A 19262-nucleotide genomic window follows, 5' to 3' on the forward strand; every position below is an offset into this window, starting at 1 on the left:
AAATGATGTCATTTGGGGTAAAAATTAAATTATTTTTACTAAATCTTGCTCAATTCTCGATTGTGTCACTGATTAATTTAATAGATTAATCTCTAGTTAATTTAAAAGCAAACACAACTTGAGTTTAAGGATTTTAAATAAAAAAATTATCAAATTGATCTGTTAAACAGAGCTTCATTTTTTTATAACACGGTATAAAGTTGAGACTTTATTCACTTGTTATTTATTTATTGTAACTAGACTAAATAAATAAATCATAATATGTTATTTCTTTTTATTAATAATTGCTTATTGCACGGACTTAACATTATTATTATAAGAATTCTCTCATTATGTCAACAATGTGAGCATAATCATCAATTATAGCAAATCAATTAATAATAGAATTTGCAATCATCTTCGTGTTCTTTATTTTGCAACCGACATTGAATTGTTTACCTAGAAATGATTAAGTTCATTCTTTTAATTTTTTTTCACCTGATCGAGAAGGAGAAAAAATATTCTTCATGATGTGATTTGAATTATTTTAATTTTTAGAGATCTAGAACGCACCGACAACAAATAAAATATAAAAACGATAGAATTTAGTATTATTGTTGTATTCTTGTTTTTTAAAGTATTTTTTATTTAAAAATTTATTAAAATAATTTTTTTATTTTTTATCATCAATATATTAAAACGATTGAAAAAATGTTATAAAATTTAATTTTAAAAAAAATATATATTTTTTAAAACACAATATAACTCCAAAAACAAACACTATTAACATATCATATCTCTAAATAATCTCTGGAGGTAAAGTGCCTCAAGGCAATTTGTTGCCCCAATCTTAACAATGATTAAAGGTCAAATCTTGGAATGTGGTTCATTGAATCAGAAAAAGGGGGTCCAATATGCTTTTTGCAGTTCTCAAATGACTAAAAATTGTTGATGGAAGTACTAGATTGTCTTCTAAAGAGGAAAAGACAAATGGGCCCTCTACTTATGAGATTAGGATTGATGGCGTGGCAGAGAGAGAGAGAGAGAGAGAGCCAGCCACCTCCTGTGATGGTTTCAGCGCATGTCTAGAAGAACGACAATCCATTGTGGTAAATAATTTTACTCACGCTATCGAAATGTTTTTTTTTTTTTTTTTAAAAGTCAAAATTATATCCTTTCATTCGTTTGGTTCTCTTTTATTTTAATAAAATTTTTTTATTGGCAACATGGTTTATTGAATAAAAACTAATGATGATTAAAAAAAATCATAAAAATTATAATGACTTGAATTAAAGAGGAAAAATATATTTTTTTAATAAAAAAATCCATTTTTTTATTCATTCTCTTCTTCTTGTTTTTTTTTTTTTTTTTTTTGTGAAATCAAGTTTTTTCTATTAGAAGCATTTTTTTTTTATGAAGAAACTTATCATGATTGTGAAAACAAGTTTTTTTTCCATGGATCTATTATTTTACACTTATAATAAATTCAAGAAACTTATATAAAATAATTATAATAAGAAATCACCAAAATAAACATTTTGTTTGTATTGAATATTAATGATAGATTTTTAAAAAATAAATATGCATATTAGATTAATATATACAATTATTCATAAAATAATTGTTAATATTACTATAAAAGCTTTCATCTTCTTTGAGCTATGACATAATTGAATGCTTATTTAAATATAAATTTATTTTATTTTATTTTTTAAGAAAATAATAAAAGGGGTCAAGGGTTATTTAACAATAGTTCAAGCATGCTTGGACATGAAAAGACAAGTTTGCATGCTTGGCCTATAAATAAAGGCCTAGAAGGTCAGCTTGCACACCTTATTTTTTTAGAAATTGAATTTTTTGTTCTGTTTTAAATTATTTTTTTATGTGTTTTAAAATTATTTTAATATATTGATATCAAAAATAAATTATAAAAAATAAAAACATATTATTTTAATATATTTTAAAATAAAAAAATATTTAAAAAAACAATTTTTATTACCATCTTTATCTAAATATCTAAATTGGATTCCCTACTCATTATCATTGCTGTTTGCTTACCTGTAGCTTGAACTTTAAGGCTTTTGTCGGCAAGAAAGCAGGGGCCGCTCCAAAATAAAGGAGGAGTAACATAATAATAGCAAAGCCGTCGTAGAGCAAGATTTTTTTTTTTTTTTTTCGAAGTAATAGAGTAGAATTTTAATCCTCGTCAAAAATTGCAACATCCTTTAATTATGAATAATTTTATATCATAAGAGTATATTTGGTAATATAATAATGATTGTTTTTCAAATAATTTTTCATGTCAAAATACATGTCAATAATATTTTTTATTTTTAAAAATTATTTTTAATATCAGCACATCAAAACAATTAAAAAAATAAAACTATATTAAATTTTAGTATAACAAAAAAAAATTAAATTTTTTAAGAACGTAATTTGCATCCGTTCCCAAACGTTCTATTCTTTGTAAAAACAATTGATAGTGAAATAAAAGAATTACACACTCCATCGAGGTAAAAGAAGAAGCAATTAAACCCTAAAAGACTTCGAAAGTGGAATGAAAAGCTAAGAAGGAAAACTCATGAAAAAATTGTAGATACAAGATTTGTTCATATTTTCCATCAACAACAAATTTGCCAATGGTGTCGGTCATGTCTCCATTGAAAAATCCAACTATGTTTACCCTTTTGATCTTCAAATTTTACTGTCTAACGATGACATAAAAAAAGTCCTTATCCCTACTATTTAGGATTTATGGTGTGTATAAAATTGTGTTAGCGGTAGCAGATCAAAATATTTTTCACTTGAAAATATATTAAAATATATTTTTTTAATTTTTTAATATTATTTATGACTGTTCACATTGAAAACATAAAAAAAAAATTATTTAAAACAAAAAAAAAAAACAATTTTAAAAATTTAAGGGAATGCGATTTGCACCACATTCCCAAACACATATTTAATTGAGCTTCATCCACACCCTGATATCTCAATCATAGAAGAAATATCCAACTATCTTTATGTCATTTTTTGCTTTCATTGTGTTTAGGGTTTTTTTAATTTTTTTCCCAACTAAAAAGATTTTGAATTTCATGGTTATATGTTAAATTATTTGATGTTAAAAACTGAATTCGGAAACAATATTTCAAAATTTTATGGTTTTTTAATATGTAAAAAGAAAATTTAACTAATAAATAATCAAATAACTTAAATATTTTGAATGTAAAAGTTAACTTAACAACTTAGTATTAAAAAAATTTGCATTCAATTGAATGATTATTTAATTGATTACAAAAACACACTAAAATTTCTAGATGAAAAACAAGTCTTTATCGGCATATAAATTACCACCTTACAAGCTACTTGCCTATAAATTATATGTATATTAATTACTGCCTACATGATTATAAACTAACTATATGTATATTGATTACTGCCTACATGATTATAAATTTACTGATAAATAAGTTTGGAACATCGTAAGAACTTGGTTTACTTACATAGTAATTGTTGTTAATTTTTTATTAAATTCTGCTGTTGTTTTTCTATCCTTAATTTATATAGAAAATATTATAAATAACTGTTTAATAACTACCCACTCTCTTCATTATTCTATATTCAAAGGATATATACACAATTGAAATCACCCATTTCTTCTATAATTTTTTTTATAAGTTTGAAAAATTTTTTTTCAAAGTTTTTCATTTAAATATATTAAAATAATATATTTTTTTATTTTTTAAAAAATTAATTTTGATATCAGAATATTAAAATAATCTAAAAATACCAAAATAATATATTAATTTAAATCAAGAAAAAAATAAAAAATATTTAATTTTTTTTTAAAATATTTTGAAATACAAAAACAAACATCTAATATTTTTCTTTAACTAATCCAAACTTCATTATCAACTTGTTTCAATAAGTTATTCTTGTTCGTGGTGGCAAAAGAACGTGGTAAGCTTGGTAGTAAAGTGCGTCGAATCGAGTTGTCTCTGCAGATCATACTAAAAACACTTTGCTCTCATATTTTTTCATGAAAAATGCATTAAACAATGGCTAGCCCAGACAAATTCTTGCCCCATATGTCTATTTATGTTGCCATGATTCTGCTACTTCATTTTTTAATAAGGAACTTTACAGATTTTATATTCTTTCCATGAGTTTCGAAATAATTAAGTTTCTTAAAGTAGCTAATTATTTTGAACGTTGTCTAGGTCGGTATTGTTTTAATCTTTCGCATTCATTGCTTCTCAATTCATACTTTATGTATTCCATGCTCAAATTAACTTTAATTTCAAGACCTAAAATTCTATTATGCTACAAGTCCATTTATTAAAAAGAAGTGCTTCAACTTGAGAGAATATCATCATTGCAACTCATCGATGATTTGATAAGATTTTTTTTAGGTGAATAACATTTTTAATACTATATTAAAACAATTCATGTTTTAATCATTTCAAATTTTATTCTCTCTTCTCATAGTCGGTTAGAGATTAAATACCGTTTGGAAATGTAATGCAAATTACATTCTTTAAAAATTGAATGTTTTTTAGTAAAAATTAATTTTTTATATGTTTTAAATCGTTTTGATGTGCTGATCTTCAAAATAATTTTTTAAAAAATAAAAAAATATATCATTTAAATATGCATTTTGGCATGAAAAACACTTTAAAAACAAAACTATGACCACACTCTCAAAATATTGATAATAATACTTTAAGATCTTTGCTTAATAAAAAGTTCTAAAAAATAATTAAGAGATATTTATCAACTATATTTTATAAAATAAAAATTACTCTATTTAATTAATAAAAGATTTTAAATACAAAATGAATGTTGTCTAAAGCTCTACTTGCCATATATATATATATATATATATATATATATATATATATATATTTCTTAAATAATTTGATTTTACCCAAATCTCCATTCACTTCAAACCAGCTCCGATTATCCCCAAACTTGCATATACATTATTTGTTTAATCTTATAATAAAATTCTCCCATAAAAAAATTGCTTTAGATAATTACTAATTAGTATGGAGAATACTCATTTATATTCAATCTCGAGACTTGTACTAATTTTATAATGAAGTGATATATTTTAAACTTTGATCAATATAGTAATCACATAATATGATCCTTTTAAAAATATGTGAAGTGGCTAAAATTTCAACTTTGAAAACAGTTTCAAACTTATATAACCTTTGGCAGGTCCTGATGAGCAGCTCGTATTTGGTTAATTGATGCTTTGTTTGTTGAAGCGGTTCATGTTGTGTATTTTAAAAAAGGTTGATTTTTTTTATTATTTTAAATTAATTTTTTATATATATTTTTATATTGTTTTGATGTGTTAATATTAAAAAATAAAAAAAAAATGCTTTTTATTGTTTAAACAACCTACTACTCTTAATTAATAGAAGCTCTTCAGGTCTTTTCTCCCTGTTTTTTTTTCCTTTCCGTTTCTGAAATGAAGCAAATTAATGGAATTATAGTGTTTCTTTTTTAAAGAATTTAAAGTAGATTTTTCCTTTGAGAGCTACGCATCCATTTCTGGGACCTGATGCTAATAGTAGATTCATCTCTAAAATTTGGACCACATTTAGGCAAATGGTACTGTATAATTAAACAACAATGGACATGCGTGCAGACCTTATGGTGGTTAATACTATTCAATATTGTAGATGGTGATTTAAATGCAATGTAATGAAATGCTTTGTTTATTTATAATTATAAATATCAGGAGCGCCAGTAAAATTGTTGTAGGTGGTGATTTTGATGTATTGCAAATTTGCCTTTGCTTATAGGACAAAGTTTAGAACCATATGATTTTGATGTATTGCAAATTTGCGATTGCTTGTAGGACAAATTTTAGAAAATATGATAGGTTTAAATGCCAACAAAATACACATCAATGGTAAAACACAAAAAATAATAAATAAATAAATAAATAGGAGATTTAGTAACAAGATTACAAAATTATATGTATAAAAGTTGTACAATATAATTTTCATAATATGCTCGGAGACTCCCTATGAAGTTTGGACTAAAGATGAGCATAAGTAATATGAGAAAAAGATTTAGTAAAAATATCAACTAGTTGATCCTTAAAAAAAATAAACTAAACTTGAAGCTCCTTTTAAGCAATTCTATCACAGATAAAATGCTAGCCAACCTCAATATACTTACTACAAACATGAAAAATAAAATTCACCAATAAATAGGTGGCTCATAAATTAAGACATCATAATATAGCTGGAGAAATAAAGGGAAGTTAAAGTTCTGAAAGCAAGGAGTGAATCCATAAAATTTTAGCAGTATCATTAGCTAAAGCTTTATATTCGATTTTTGTAGAGGAATGAGCAATAGTTCGTTGCTTCCCAGACTTTTAGGAAATTGGAGTAGTGCCTAAATAAACAAGATAATCACTAGTAGACTTATAATCATTAATACTACAAGTTCCAATCAACATTAGTGAACCTATAAAGAGAAAAAATGAACTATGCGATTGATGTGTAAACCATGGTTAGTCGTAGCTTTCAGATAACGCAAGATGTGTTTAACAATAGTCTAATGAAAGTCAGTATGAGCACTCATAAATTGACAAACATATATTTGGCTTATGCACTACATAACATATATTAGGCATGATGAAAGTAAGATATTAAAAAATACAAACAATCTATTTATAATTAGTATGATCAAAGTACAAGGCGCTAGACACTATGGCCAACTTAAAGGAAGAAAATGCAGAAGTATCAATAGGTTTATAAGAAGACATATCGATTCTATGAAGAATGCCAAGATAATACTTTTGTTGAGTAAGCATGAGACCTATAAAAGTATGCTTAACTTTAATTCCTAAAAAAACAATGCAAAGAGTATGGGTGTGTGTTTGGTAGTGTGGTGCAGATTGTTTTTGCAAAAATATTTTTTAATGGGAAATGCATCAAAATAATGGTTTTTTTAAGATTTTTTTTATTTTAAATATCAGTATACCAAAACCATTAGAAAACATCTAAAAACATTGATTTGTTGTTTTTTTTAAGTGAAAAATACTTTAAAAAAACAAGTTGAACCACAAAAACAAACATTAAAAATCTTAAAGCTTGAACTTTGAACTAAGCAAGGAGATTAAATGTTGGAGCAAGGCTAAATCACTTTCAGTAAGCAAAAAATCATCATTCATACACAAGCAAAAAAAAAAAAAGATATCACCACCATAAAAAAATAAATAAAAAAGTATGAACTTTAGAAGTTTAAAAACTAACAAAGAGGAGATAGTCATTTAAACGATTATACCAAGCCCAAGAAGGCCGCTTCAAGCCATCTAAAAACTTATTAAGATGGAAAATATGAGAGGAAAGAGTGGAGTGAACAAAACTAAGTGGTTTCTTTATGTACATCTCTTCTTGAAGTATCTCATTCAAGAATGCATTATGAAATTCTAGTTGATTAGTATGCCAACACCAAAAAATTATAATAATAAGAACCAAAAAAATTATAGTTGGCTTAACTACGACTTAATTGCTTTTAAGATCAGGTGTCATATTATGATATACATGAATATAAAAAAACCAGCTAATAGAAGTAGCAATAAGAACATTATTAAATGCTAGATTAGAATTAGATTGCAAATTATGAGTAGCTAACTAAAGACATTATTATGTGACCAAAATCATAACATAACTGGCATTTTACATACCAATTATTAGACCACTAATTTAAGGAGGAGAAATAGGTGCCTTGTTGCCAAAAATTATATCCAAAACTATATCTATTGTTGTTATGGAAAGTATTATTGTTGTTATTGTTTCTCCATCCACCACAAAAGCATCCCTTAACACTGCAGTTCTGATGGTAATTATAACCATTGGAGTTTGAAGAATCTCCATGAGATTGGTAGGATTGCCACTATGCAAGGAAGGTTAAAAATGATTGAGCATATGTCATAAAGGAGTAACTCAAAAGAGTAACTTTAATAAAATATAGATAATTCAAAAAAGATCAGTTTTCATACAATAGTTAATTCATCAAATAGAGAGTTTACTTTTTGTAAATAAGTATTGAATGTATAATTTTTTTTCTTAACTCTTGAAAGAAACTATGAAGTTGTATAAATCTAGAATTAGATGGTGAAGCAAATGTTATTTCAAGAGTTTGTTAAATGTTACTGGATGTTTACAATTAGCAACAAGGAGCAAGACTTCAATAACAAAAAAAAAAAAAAAAAAAAGAAGCAATGACAAAAAAACACTCATAATTAGTTTATCATGTTGTTTCCATGAAAGAAAAGAAGGATTAATTGTGGGGGCAACCATATATATATAAACTATATAAGAGAGAGGACTAGGAAAAGAACCATCAACAAAAGAATAAACCTCTTAACATTGTAAATAGAGCTTCATTTGCATCATCTAATATAAAAAATTATTATTAGTTAACTTTAGAGAAATAACTTATTATGTCTTAGATAGTAGAGTCAGGATTACACCATGAGAAGTTGTAGCCATTGAATGAAAATTCTCAGTAGTAGTTAATGGGAGAGAAACAGTAATTAGTTCAACAACATTAAAAAAGTTGTAACAATGTGCAATAGTAAAAAGAGAGGAGGTAGCCATCAATGCATTATAAATTGAGTGAGGAGCAATCAATACAATAAAAGATTAGGTGGAAGCCACTGTTTGATTGATTGCATGATCCATTAAGAGCAATAATGTAAAATAGGCTTTAATACCAAGTTTGAAAAGATAAGAAACAAGTTTTGTGAATAATAACTGGCTTTAACCAATGTTAGCAACTATCCTTTATATTTATTTATTTAGGCACGTGTGCAATAACAAGTGTGTAATACATTATGTAAAATCACAAAACTATATAAGGTATGTATAAAGTTGTACAATATAATTCCCATAATAATGTGGTATTATTGACCCATATACATTGTGGGTCAAATTATTATTTTTAAGGTAAAAAAAAAAGTTTAAACACAACTAATGGGTTGAAAAATAGAAAAATAAAAACTCAACCCGACTCAACCCAAGCTAACCTATTAAACCTATAACATAGGTCACGAGACCAAAATAAATTTATAGAAAGCAAATAAAAAAACCTTGAAACTCCTTCTCCAATAGATTCAATGTTGGAGGTTGAAATCGAAAAAAGAAAAAACTAAATCCATATGACCAGAATAACTCCACAAAAAGTAAATTGAAAAAAACTACAAAACTCAATTCTCAAACAAGATGAAATTGAAACAAAATAAATAAATAAATAAATAATAGATTGAGTTGTTAGAGGGTGAAATTAAATAAAAAAATATAATTAAAAAAAAAATAAAAAATAAACCGATTCAATTAAGGTCAATTTGCCAAACTCGCGACCAAATCATGAAATTGAGATAACCCCATATAAAGCAAATAAAAAAAACTGAAACTGATATAAATAATATTGAATTAAAAAATAACCTAAAAATTGAGTAGAGTCATCTCAGCTAACTTGCTAAACTTGTGACGCGTGTCATGAGATCGAGACAATCTCATAGAAAGCAAATAAAAAAAAATTATAAAGTTCAATTTTCAACCATCAAATGTTGACAGACGAAATTGAAAAAAATAATTTCAATAAAAAAAAAATAAAAAAAGACTTGAGTGAATCTAGATTAATATTTTAAATCATTGACTTAGATTATGAGTTCAAAATAAATTTATTTAAAAAAATAACAAAAAAATTATAAAAGCTACATTTCCAACAAATATAACGTTAATGGTTAAAATTGAAATAAAAACTAAATTCGATATATAACCCAATATTAAAATTAAAAGAAATATGAAACATAATTCTCGATATATATATATATAAATGTATGCAGGCAATTAGCGGCATTTTATATATATATAATTTCTTTGAATTGTATTTGTCATATTCATTTTTGTACTTTTAAATTATTTGGTATACAATACCAAACACTTAACATCATTGCAGCCCGATGGACACCATTCAGTAGGGATACTAGACGGGAGATTTAGTTAGTGAATGAATATTTTTCGTTCAAAGCAGACAAACCAATCATGTAATTAAAGAAGTTTTAATTTATACATTATAAAATAAAAAAAATATGTTTAGTTTTAAGACAAATGCACCTTAAAAAAAAAAAAATAACCCTTCTCCATCATATAATGTTTTTTCAAGGAAAAACATATTTAATTAATTTCCAACGTTGTTTTCATTTATTTATTTGGCTGGAGGACGGTTTGATAAAGTATTAAGGAGAGCAATTTAGGTAGTAAATTAGTCATTAGAAAACAATTAATCAGAGAGTCAAAAGAGGAAAAAAAAGAGGCGAAAAAACAATAATCACTCCAGAAGAAAAGTCTCTGCAACTCTCGATAAAGTAGGTGGCGCGAAAACAGCGTCCCTCTTCTCAACTGAAAAACCGTTTCCTTTCCTTCCCTCATTTTCAATTCGAAACCTTCTTTACTTTTTTCCTTTTAATTCTATATTAATATATTACCTTTTCTCCCTCCCTCTCTCCATAAAACCCGGTCACTACACTTCCCTCGCCGTGATATTCTCTCTACGATCACCGTTGACAGTACTCTCTCCTCTTTGGATCCGCCGTCCCTTGAAGCCGCCACCGTCTTCTGCTGTTCAATTCCCGATCCTTCTTCATGATATTGAAGCAATATTAACAGAACTAATCATAATTGATTAGTTTCCATCATTGAAGAACAGTTTTATTAATGCCAGTGATTCAAGGTAAGAAACTCCCCCTTATTTTTTTGCATCTATGAAGACATTTTAATTTCTTTCCTTTTTCCCTCCTGAGACGGGTTAAATCCTGTTTTTAGACAAAAAATTGAGAAATATAAGAAGTTTTTATGATCCATAGAACTTGCGTGTCTTCCATTTCTGAAATCTATCAGAATTCAGAGAGATTTATACAGTTTTTTTTCTTCCATTTCATCGCTGTATTACTTGTCTTCGATGCCAGAGACATATAAACACAGTCATTGTTAGGTCAGATAGATTCTTCATTGGAAACCCATATTAATTTTCTCTGAAAAATTTAAATCCTTCTGGGTTTTCATCGATCTGATCACTGAATCAGGATTTAAAAATCTCGCAAGTGGTCAAACTGTAAATTAAATAAGATGACAAGCTCTGCACATTAGGGAATCAATCCTATAATTTAAAAATATCACAAGTGGTCAAACTGTAAATTATACAAGATAACAACCTCGGCACAAGTGGTCAAACTGTAAATTACAAAAAAAAATTGAATTAATAATAGTATGAATTGGGGAGGGTTAGTAAGTGGTAGTAATTTATGGGGATGGACAATGGTCTTGCCTGCACGTGGTCTTCCATGTCTGTTCCCATACCCCCAAGAACATCAACACCTGCAACTTCAATCTTCTAATTATTAAACTATTTTAAATTATTCGCAAAAGAACAAATCACATTATTTCCATAAATATTTTCTTGGACGTAATTTTACTAGATGACAAAATCAAGAAAACCCAGGTAAAAAAAGAAATTAATTCACTGTGTGATCCCAAGGTAACTCTTTATTTCATTAATGCCCATCACAGCTATTTTATTTTTCTCCCTATAACATGTGACTTTTATTTCTCATTATTTCACTTAATCTTGAACAGTATGCTGTAAAATTTCTGTTTTTAAAGTGTTTTTTAAATTATTATTTTTATTTAAAAAAATTAAATTAATATTTTTATTAGATATTTTTATAGTATTAATATCAAAATTTTAAAAGAATTATAAAAAAAAAACATTTGAAAAACATTATTTATCAGATATATAGATGAAATATAATATATTTTTCTGTTTCACTAATATAAAAATTTGTTATAAAACCATATAAAAGATAAGTTAATTTGATATTTTTTCTATTAACTAAATATATTTATGTTTTTACTGTTTTTTAAGAAGTTTGTTTACGAGTGTAAGCTTTGAAATCACTTTCATCGAAGAAAAGTAGTAAAAAAGGAGAAGGAAACAGGGAAGGAGTGAGGTAATGTTGCGTGGTTGAGTGTACCTCAATTGCCAGCCCACCCGACCATGGCACTCCCGTGAGAGGGACAAAAGGGCAAATTGTATAAGCTTAAAAACAAAGAAAGTGAAAAAAAAAAAAAAAAAACAAGAAGAAGAAGAAGAGAAAAACAATCACTTATCCTACGCACCCATTTTATTTCTTTGTTCTTTTATCCTCTACCTCTCCATCACAGTAGTCCACTCTTCAGTCTCCCCATTTTCATAGGGGACCCCCTAACACCAAGAGTTACTTTCATTTTAGCCCGAAAAAGTGATGACCATTAATGCACGTTGTGCCCCTCTCCGGATTTTTCCGTGACCACATTTTGGTCCCGGATGGTGTTTTATCATAGTCATTGCTTAACCTCTTTGTCATGGCATGATCTGATTGGATTTGGGCTTGTTTTGATGAATATTCAATACCCATTTGCATTTTTTTTGTTTTGATTCTCAAATTTGCAATCTTTGAGATCTGAGTCTCTGTAAAGATGTAAGCTTTTCTCAATTTTTGGGCTTTACTTTTTCTTTTTTATTGGTTTATAATCTTTTTTTTTTTACTGCCATTCTGTAGCGTCTTACTTTTTTTTCTTGGTTATGTGCATTTGTGGCAGATTTATTGCAGGGAAAAGGATCTTCTTTTTGAGCAATTTGTGTGATTCCTTTCAATGTGGTATACTAGAAAATGAAAGCTGTCAAATTTGGTTGTTTAATTATGTGAAAGAATCCATCAATGTGGTCTAATTTGGACAGTGTTTGATGGATGTATGTGAATTAGAGAAGCACACAGCAGTACTGGATACCCCAAGACCCCCCCTGGTTCCAGCTGAAAGAAACAGCAATGCAACAGCGAAAGCAGCAACCACCACCCGCCGTCCTCGGACGAGGGAAGTTGTTTCTAGGTACAAATCACCCTCTTCATCAACACCTTCTGTTGCTAGGCGTTTCCCATCACCGAGCCTCAGTAGAACATTGCCTACACCTTCTCCGGTGGTGCCTAAAAGATCTCAATCTGCGGAGAGGAGGCGCCCTGCAACCCCACCTTCACCCTCAAGGCCTTTCACACCGGTTCAAGATTCATCAGTTGATGTGCAGTTGCCATCTAGAAGGCTAAGTACCGGTGGTCGGTTACAAGAGAGTTTATGGCCCTCTACAATGAGAAGTCTCAGTGTTTCATTTCAATCGGATAGTATTTCTATTCCCATCAGTAAGAAGGAAAAACCAGTTAATAATGTCTCCTCCGATCGCACATTGAGGCCTTCTTCAAATGTAGTCCATAAGCAGGCTGAAACGCCAACTGGGTCACGAAAGCCTACACCAGAGAGAAAGAGGAGTCCTCTTAAAGGGAAGAATTCGCAGGATCAATCAGAAAACGCCAAACCAGTAGATGGTTTACATTCTAGATTGATTGATCAGCATCGATGGCCAAGTAGGATAGGTGGGAAGGTATGCTCTAATTCATCACTGAATAGAAGTGTGGATCTCACTGATAAGAATGTGAAAGCCTTGTCAACTCCAGTTGGAATTGGATTATCTTCACTCAGGAGAACGCCCATACCTGATAATTCAATAAAACCTTTACAAAAATCAGCTAGTGATACCTCGAGGTTATCACTGGAAGAAATTGGCAGAGTAGTGTCTGAGGTGAATTCGTTTGATGATAAATTGCAGCGGATTTCGGGTGCTCAGAAGCTTGTTGCATCAAGTTTATCGGACAGAATATCATTAGTAACTCCTGTTGTTAGATCTCAGTCCTTGCCTACTCCTGGATCGCGCCCTGCATCACCAAGTAGGACTTCCATTAATAGAGGTGTAAGTCCATCTCGGACAAGACCATCTACTCCTTCTAGAGGGGTTAGTCCATCTCGTATAAGGCCATCTAGTGTCTCCGTTCAGCCCAATAATTCTACTTCTGTGCTTAGTTTTATAGCGGATTTTAAAAGGGGGAAAAGGGGTGCAAGCTATATTGAAGATGCTCATCAGATACGACTGCTATACAATAGATATTTGCAATGGCGATTTGCTAATGCTCGAGCAGAGGCTGTTCTTTACATTCAGAAAGTGACTGCAGAGGTAGGATTTGAACGTTTACCAATATTCTTAGAATGTAGACCTCCTGAATCTGCCATCTATCTTAATGTTTTGTTAATTGCATGGAACTTTTGATGGCATCTGTCATGTTGGCCTTCTTTCAATAAATTTGATTCTAGTCATATGGTGCCTTCAACCATTATTCTAGGTAATAGTTTCTCGGTTTCAATCCCTTTTAGCAGTCTACAACTATAGTTTTATATTATGAAATACAGAAAGTTGTATGCTTGATTGGAGTAATGCAAAATAGTGAAAAAAATTAGTGGTGCTGTTTATGAAGAAAATATGCAGCAGGTTGTTAAATTGCACCACTTTTTGTGGTTTGATGGGCCTTTTATGTTTCAGTGATTTTTCATTGAGGATGAACCTTGGTCTTAACATCGATGCTGAAAGAAAATTTCCTTTCGTTTGATGTTTTAAATTCATAAAAACATGTTTTGATGGTGCAGAGAACTTTATACAACGTTTGGGACGCTACTTTAGCTTTGTGGGATTTGGTAATCAGGAAAAGGGTCAATCTCCAACAGCTGAAGTTGGAGCTCAAACTCAATGCAGTATTGATTGATCAAGTAATGCCTCTCTTTATCGTGACATTATTGTTTTAGTATTTCACAGCATGAACTAATTATTTCTATTCATCTACCGAGTGGTTTTCTCTGAAATGTTGAAGGGTGTAGCTCTTTATGGTAACCGCTGTGCATTTTAGATCTATCTATTTTGTTGCAATCCTTAATTCTTATTAATGTAATTTAAAATTATGTGAATAGAAGCTGCAACCATTTCTTCTTGACGGGAATGAGGGAAAAGGGACATCTTTTCAATCCATAATTTAATTCCTGCAACAAGGTATCCCCGTGATTGTCAATGAGAACAGTTTTGTTAAAATACCTGACATGTCGGGAGTATGTCAAGTGTTTGTGAGAAAGATGAGTTCTAGTCCTATCTAAATGATTCATTCTATCTAGCTTCAACTTAGACTGGAATTGTTTTGGTTTCTTATAACATCTAGGGCAAGCAAATATTTGGGTCTAAGGGCCCACCATTACCACTTATTGTCTATGGAAATGGAAGTGCAGGGAGCTTCTAATCCATCATGTATAAAATACGCCTATATGCATCTGGGAGATCTTGTATTACATGAACAGATAGTGAATAGGTGGTGAATAGGGTAGCTTTTAAGAGCAGTTTTTCGAAGCTTTAAGTAATCCTTTGGCAATTTTATTCTCACCGAAATGTGATTCTCTGTTTTTTTGGTGGGGGAAAGGAAAGTGGTGGTTTGAAACAGAAGAAAGGTGGATTGCTATGGTGGGGGAATATTGGTTAACTTGAATGTACACTAGAGTATTTGAAATTCTGAAGAGCAGTTAATGTATATTTTTGAAATCTATATTTTAAAGAGTACATCCTAACGGTTTAGGCATGTATGAAAAAGAAAGGGTTCCGGCACAATGAACAACCTTATGAAATGTAAGGGCTGCTGGACTGAACTGGTGAAAGGTCTTCTCCAATCTCCAAAGTACACGTAAATAGGGGGAAGATACAAGCAGTCCATTCCATTTTTTTCATTATATGTGGCTTGTTTGAACTTGTAGCTCATTATAGAAGCATTTTTGAGAAGGCAGTAGCTAGCATCAACTCAGGACAAGATGGGTTGAATTTACTTAAGATGTTAGGCTGTGTGAATCAGAGCCAAAAACAGTATCTGCATGGAGAGGATAAGTTTTGGTCAGATATTGTAATTGATGAGAGAAAGGCCAAAGGAAATATAACTTGGTTGTGGCAGCAGCAAACAAGATAGCCTTGATCTTAACGAGCATGAGCATCTACAGGGAGATAAATTGCAAGAGATTTGTTATTCTTGGCTCTGCTGCAGCATTGTTAACTTCTAGAATGTGGCTCTAAATATGATGTTGAGGAAGTATGAATCCACCCTAGCGGGTAATTTTAGCATATGTTATACTCAAAATCAAGCACTTAATGTTTGTTTGCCTTCAGAAAAATGCACAACGTACATGAGATGCTATTATTTGACAAAATGTGGTTGCTTTTCTTGTTTTTAACTTATCAAGTAGGGTCCTAAGCTTGTTTAAAATCCAGCTTATCAGAAGTTTTCACAACATCTTAGTTATGTTCCTATAGAATCAAGTTGATGTTGAAGAAAACCAGCTTAGTTTCCTGTTATACTATAAATTCTATATAGTAATTTACAAAGAATTGTCTTTTTACGGAGAAACATTTTCATGTGAAAAAGATGTCATGCTGAGGTTCTGGTCAGAGTCAACTCCAAGCATCTCGGTGGTCTATTACCATGTTGAAATTTAATTTACCATCTGTTCAAGTTCTTTATCCATGCCTCATTTCCTAAACTAATTTGGAACTGAGGTTTAGTCTTTTGGAGTTGAATCCAATTGAGCTACCCCATTATCTAATTGCTAAGTAAATTGATTCAGATCACCTACCTCGATGATTGGGCTTTACTTGAAAGAGACCATATTAATTCTTTATCTGAGGCTGTGGAAGATCTGGAGGCAAGCACTCTTCGTCTTCCAGTGACCAGTGGAGCAAAGGTATGTTTTGTTTTAAAAGATGATTGGAAGTGATTTCTGGAGAGAGAAATTATTGATGTTGACATCATTATTGGGATTGCGCTTCTTCAGGCAGATATAGAATCTTTGAAGGTTGCTATTTGCTCAGCTGTTGATGTGATGCGTGCAATGGGATCATCCATATGCTCTTTACTTCCAAGAGTGAGATACATGTCTTAACTATCCCTCATTCAATTTTGTTAATTAGTGCGTAAAGCACGATGACGGGGTTTTCCCCCTTGGTTCTCATTTTAGCTGCATGTTTTTGCCATTATATGGACCATGCATTGTTTAGGCCATAACCCAATTCGTTCACTACCGATGGTTGAAGTGGATAAATTGGGAAAAGAGAATTGGAAATTGATCGGCAAATTGAATTTTTATTTTTATGGACCGTGCTCACCCTCGTTTGAGGTTCCCATTATGACTGGGACCACTCAGTTGAAATGCAAAATTGATATCTTATCAGTTCTTTCATAGTTTCTTCTGCATATTTTTTTTTTTCCTAAAAAAAATAGATTGAACTGAATTTACATTTTAGGCTATGCTTCTCAATTTCCAATGCCCACCTCAAACTGTATACTGTTGCCAAAGTTATTTGCAGATCTAATGCTGGTCTCCTAAACTTTTTTTTTTTTCTGTTATAGGTGGAGGGGATGAATGCTTTGGTTTCTGAGCTTGCCACTGCTGCAGCACAAGAGAAAGCTAAGCTTGATCAATGTGAAGCTCTATTGGCATCAACAACAGCTATGCAGGTGAGAAAAAAACATGCATGGCTGTAAAACGAAGCTTCATTAGGAAGAAATTTATACCAAATTTAGTCCTTTGATGCAATAATTAACAAGTTTTTATTTTGATTAGATAGAAGCATTTTCGGCAGTGTGAATCAACATTTTTAAATCAAAGTCTCTTGTAGGATTGTAAGATCAACGATTCTCACATTTGGATTTTTTGGACGTCAAAGAAAAACATTTAGGAAAATTTGTGCTGTTATGATCAGTAGTAAGCTGAATTGCTTCTTAAGAATACCTTCTTTCCATATATGTTTAACTTTTTTCTACACCATCTACTAGTTCTTGGATTATGCCATTATAACTTTCTTGCTATGCTATGTCATTCTTTCTCAGATCATAAACTTTGTTCTTCCTTGAAGGGGAAATGAATTTAGTTGAGTTCATAATTGAAGAATCCCAACGTTTGCAGGGTCCCAATAACACCCAACAACTCAATCTCTGCAAGCATGTAGAACAACCTTATGCTGTGTTTGCATGGATTTGGATTGATAATCTTTTTTTGTGCTCTGGATAACATGGCCACTCAACATGCTTTAACTTGTCTGTTGCAAGGTGGGAGTGGTTAGGTCTGTTTGGTCTGGATTTGAGTCTTGCACTAGTAAAGGCAGAACAAAATCCTTGCCAGTCAATTAATTGCTGTAGTGATAACTGTCCTAGCAGTATCGATCGTTTGAGCTTTTTACCATTTCATTTATTTGATATGGTTTGAGGAATGGCAGTGTTTACCTGGTTAGATATCCGAGCTGGTGGGATCAATCAATATGGGCTTTCAATGTCTTCATTCTCTCACTCATGTGCTCAATAATCCTTTTGTCCTTTGGCAATTCATTGATCATACATGTGGACAATCTGGTCTGTCCTCTATCAGATTGGTTGGCCAAAATCAGTCCATCATTGCTTGCATGGCTTGAAATGATGTTCTTGCAAGAAAAGTTATATTTTTGTCAGTGGGTACACCTTCAGCTGGGGTGGGGTCCTTGCTTGCTTACACTCAGTAACTGTGAAAAGAATTGAAATCAATCGCTTTTTGTAGCTGTACTTATCATGCACATTTTGTAGGGTTTTTCCCCCCTCGGATATTATTATCATGCCATGCATATATTGGATTGTATCTAATTGCATTCAGCGTCAAGCAGGTAGAGGAGTACAGCATTAGGACTCATCATATACAAATGAAAGAAGCTCTGGAGAAGCAACAACCACCATTCATGGCAATGAAAACACCCTCATGGCTCTGAGCAATTACTAAGCTAACTTTTCTCACTCAGCAGAGATAAAATTACGGGGTCTTCTCTGGTCAAATGTAAATTGATTTTTTCTTTATAACCTTAACTTCGGTGGGAAAGTTTATTTTTATTTTATTCTTTTTCTTCATTTTTTTTCTTGTAATTTTTTGTATCGAGGGAATGAAAAGAAAATGAAAGGGAAGGGAAGCTAAGGGTTGGAAATTCAATGTAGAAGCAGATCTCAGAAAAGTAAAAAAGAAATTAAAAGTTACATATTCTATGTTTCCCTGGGAAACAGGCAAATGTGGCACCAGTCTTGTTATTTTCAGCATGTACTCGTAGGTTCAAATAAATGGAAGAAGATAAATTGTGTATAGTGATGATACTGATTTTGCAGTTGAAAAACGCTGCCAGCCATGTTATTGAGCATAAAAGAAAAGTCGAAACCATTTGAATAAAAGAAATAGATTGGATCTGACATCCATGAAATTTAAACATTTTGAGTTTAAGCATTAGGGTTGTCAAACAAA

The 19262-nt window shown here is 30.6% G+C and overlaps 1 protein-coding gene across 3 annotated transcripts; it reads left to right on the forward strand.

Annotated features, from left to right (window-relative positions):
* Nucleotides 1-10297: 10297 nt before the first annotated feature.
* On the forward strand, nt 10298-19035 carry LOC118034387 (AUGMIN subunit 8). Of its 3 annotated transcripts, none has more exons than XM_035039661.2 (7): nt 10298-10743; nt 12651-14109; nt 14577-14696; nt 16578-16694; nt 16785-16874; nt 17360-17467; nt 18643-19035. In XM_035039661.2, exons 2-7 carry the CDS (start codon nt 12796-12798, stop codon nt 18742-18744), a joined length of 1851 nt encoding a protein of 616 aa, XP_034895552.1. In that variant the 5' UTR covers nt 10298-10743; nt 12651-12795; the 3' UTR covers nt 18745-19035. The 3 variants fall into 3 exon arrangements, with proteins under 3 accessions (XP_034895552.1, XP_034895553.1, XP_073262348.1); XM_035039662.2 differs by lacking the exon at nt 10298-10743 and adding an exon at nt 11845-12529; XM_073406247.1 differs by lacking the exon at nt 10298-10743 and having other exon boundaries at nt 12655-12709; nt 12815-14109.
* The last annotated feature ends 227 nt before the right edge of the window (nt 19036-19262 follow it).

Source organism: Populus alba, chromosome 18, assembly GCF_005239225.2.
Source record: "Populus alba chromosome 18, ASM523922v2, whole genome shotgun sequence".
Lineage (NCBI taxonomy): Eukaryota > Viridiplantae > Streptophyta > Magnoliopsida > Malpighiales > Salicaceae > Populus > Populus alba.

Bases quoted from the DNA above. Each gene is read 5' to 3' on its own strand.
- LOC118034387 (XM_035039661.2), top strand. From the start codon at position 12,796: ATGGATGTATGTGAATTAGAGAAGCACACAGCAGTACTGGATACCCCA. The intron at 14,110-14,576 runs GTAGGATTTGAA...TTGATGGTGCAG, and splicing joins TTCAGAAAGTGACTGCAGAG to AGAACTTTATACAACGTTTG. The intron at 14,697-16,577 runs GTAATGCCTCTC...AAATTGATTCAG, and splicing joins ATGCAGTATTGATTGATCAA to ATCACCTACCTCGATGATTG.